The sequence below is a fragment of the Buceros rhinoceros genome, unplaced genomic scaffold (genome assembly GCF_000710305.1).
Source record: "Buceros rhinoceros silvestris isolate BGI_N320 unplaced genomic scaffold, ASM71030v1 scaffold17385, whole genome shotgun sequence".
Taxonomy (NCBI): Eukaryota; Metazoa; Chordata; class Aves; order Bucerotiformes; family Bucerotidae; genus Buceros; species Buceros rhinoceros.
In genome coordinates, this window is record NW_010412519.1 from 13487 (window position 1) to 15298 (window position 1812).

The following is a 1812-nucleotide window of genomic DNA, read 5'->3' on the forward strand; positions in this document are numbered from 1 at the left end:
GCCCCACTGCGTTTAGCTGGGGGAAAGGAGAGCTTTGAAGGGCGAGTGGAGGTTTACCATGATGGCAAGTGGGGTACCATCTGTGACGACCAGTGGGATGACCGGGATGCTGAGGTAGTCTGCAGGCAGCTGGGACTCAGGTAATTTCCCTGCTGTATGTCATGGAGTGGTAATAGAAGTAGGCAGAAGGAAGAACATAAGAGCATGACCCTTCACTATAGTACCAGCCCTTTCTACAGGAGGTGTGCAGAAACCCTGGGAAGGATAACTCTAGACTGATCACCCTATGAAGGGATTTTGTACTTAATTCTTGTCAGTTTTGTGGGTTTATGCTGTGAAAAAAAAAAAAAAGACGTGGTGCATTCCTATCTAAGGTTTGTTTGTGTTTATCTCTGTTCATTATTTTTGCACACATCCTTATGCAAATCTTCCTGGCCTCAGTGGTAACTTGTCATGGCGATTTCCATGTGTGGACTGCACTTGCTTACTTGACTAAGTTTAAACAACTCCAGTCTCACTGACCGTCCTTATCCTCTTCAGACAGGAAAGCAAGAGAAAGCGCTTCATGCTCCCGTGTGCCATTCAGCACTTAGCATGGGAGATGTTGTGTGCTGAGCATTCTGAAAATCACATCGGTACACAATTGTTTAAAACAGAGAGGTCAAGTCTGAGATGCCTCAAACTCTGGGAGTTTTGCCTGTTACTGAGATGGAAACATCATTGTCCTCAGAACTTCCCGGGAGTCTCAAGCGTTCATGTTGCAGGCACATTTTTGTTATGTGTTGGAAGATCTTGTTACAAAATTTTCCAGAAACATATTTTGTTACTGGAATCAGCTGGCATCACCACTATGTCAGAAATACAGATTATCTATGGGAGGACACTGACCTGGCACGGAAGAGTCTGTGCAAGGCAGAATTCAAGGGCACAAGAATGTGACCTTCCTTACTGAGCATATGTATCTGTAACATTTGCAGTGGGAACCCAAAAGCCTTGTCATGGGCTCACTATGGGCAGGGATCTGGCCCAATCCTGCTGGATGAAGTGGACTGCTCAGGTAACGAACTCTCACTTGACCAGTGCAAGAAGAGTGACTGGGGACAGCAAAACTGTGACCACATTGAAGACGCTGGGGTCTCCTGTGACCCTTTCACAGGTACAGATCTACAGATCTATGCCAGTCAGATGTGGCTGGTCTTACTCCCAGATTACATGGCTTGCTTGGCAGATAACCCCCCTGCCTCAGGATTCCACACGGCTTCTCTGTATGGCTCCCACAGGGCTGCCAGATGTGGAGGCAGAGAGCAAGCAGTAGGTGGGAATGGATCAGAGCCAGGCGTGGTGGCTTTCCACAGGTGGCATGGAAAGGCTGAGCTGAATCCTTCCCTGAAAGAGGGGCGTGTTTGCGAGCCATGAATGTCTGGTTTTTGAGCACCCACAGGTATCTGTGTCTTTGGTTGCTTTCACTCGTGGGCTGTACAGAGACGTCAGCAGTGGGGCACAGGCTGTTTCTCTTCTCCCCTGCTGAGTGCTGACCTGTTCTTCTCCTCCCCCTTGCAGAGGGCACTGTCAGGCTGGCTGGTGGCCGCAGCCTCAGCGAAGGCAGGGTAGAAGTTTATTACAACGGAGACTGGGGCACAGTCTGTGATGATGGCTGGACAGACCTCAGTGCCCAGGTTGTCTGCAGGCAACTGGGCTTCAGGTAGGACTGAGAGTGTGTGTAGTGTCTGTACTTCCTAATTTCAAGGATTGGATTCCATCACCCTTCACTGGAATAGGCTGGACCTTACTCCTTCCTTATTCCTGCCGTCT

General features: G+C 49.1%; 1 protein-coding gene across 1 annotated transcript in view; it reads left to right on the forward strand.

The window, feature by feature from the left end:
- Positions 1-1812, forward strand: part of LOC104493713 (neurotrypsin-like) — a 15798-nt gene that overhangs the window by 6814 nt on the left and 7172 nt on the right. The window contains exons 6-8 of the mRNA XM_010136442.1: positions 1-140; positions 978-1156; positions 1561-1702. The exon at positions 1-140 is cut by the window's left edge and continues 7 nt beyond it. Coding sequence (XP_010134744.1) covers positions 1-140; positions 978-1156; positions 1561-1702 — 461 coding nt within the window. The remainder of the gene's footprint in view (positions 141-977; positions 1157-1560; positions 1703-1812) is intronic.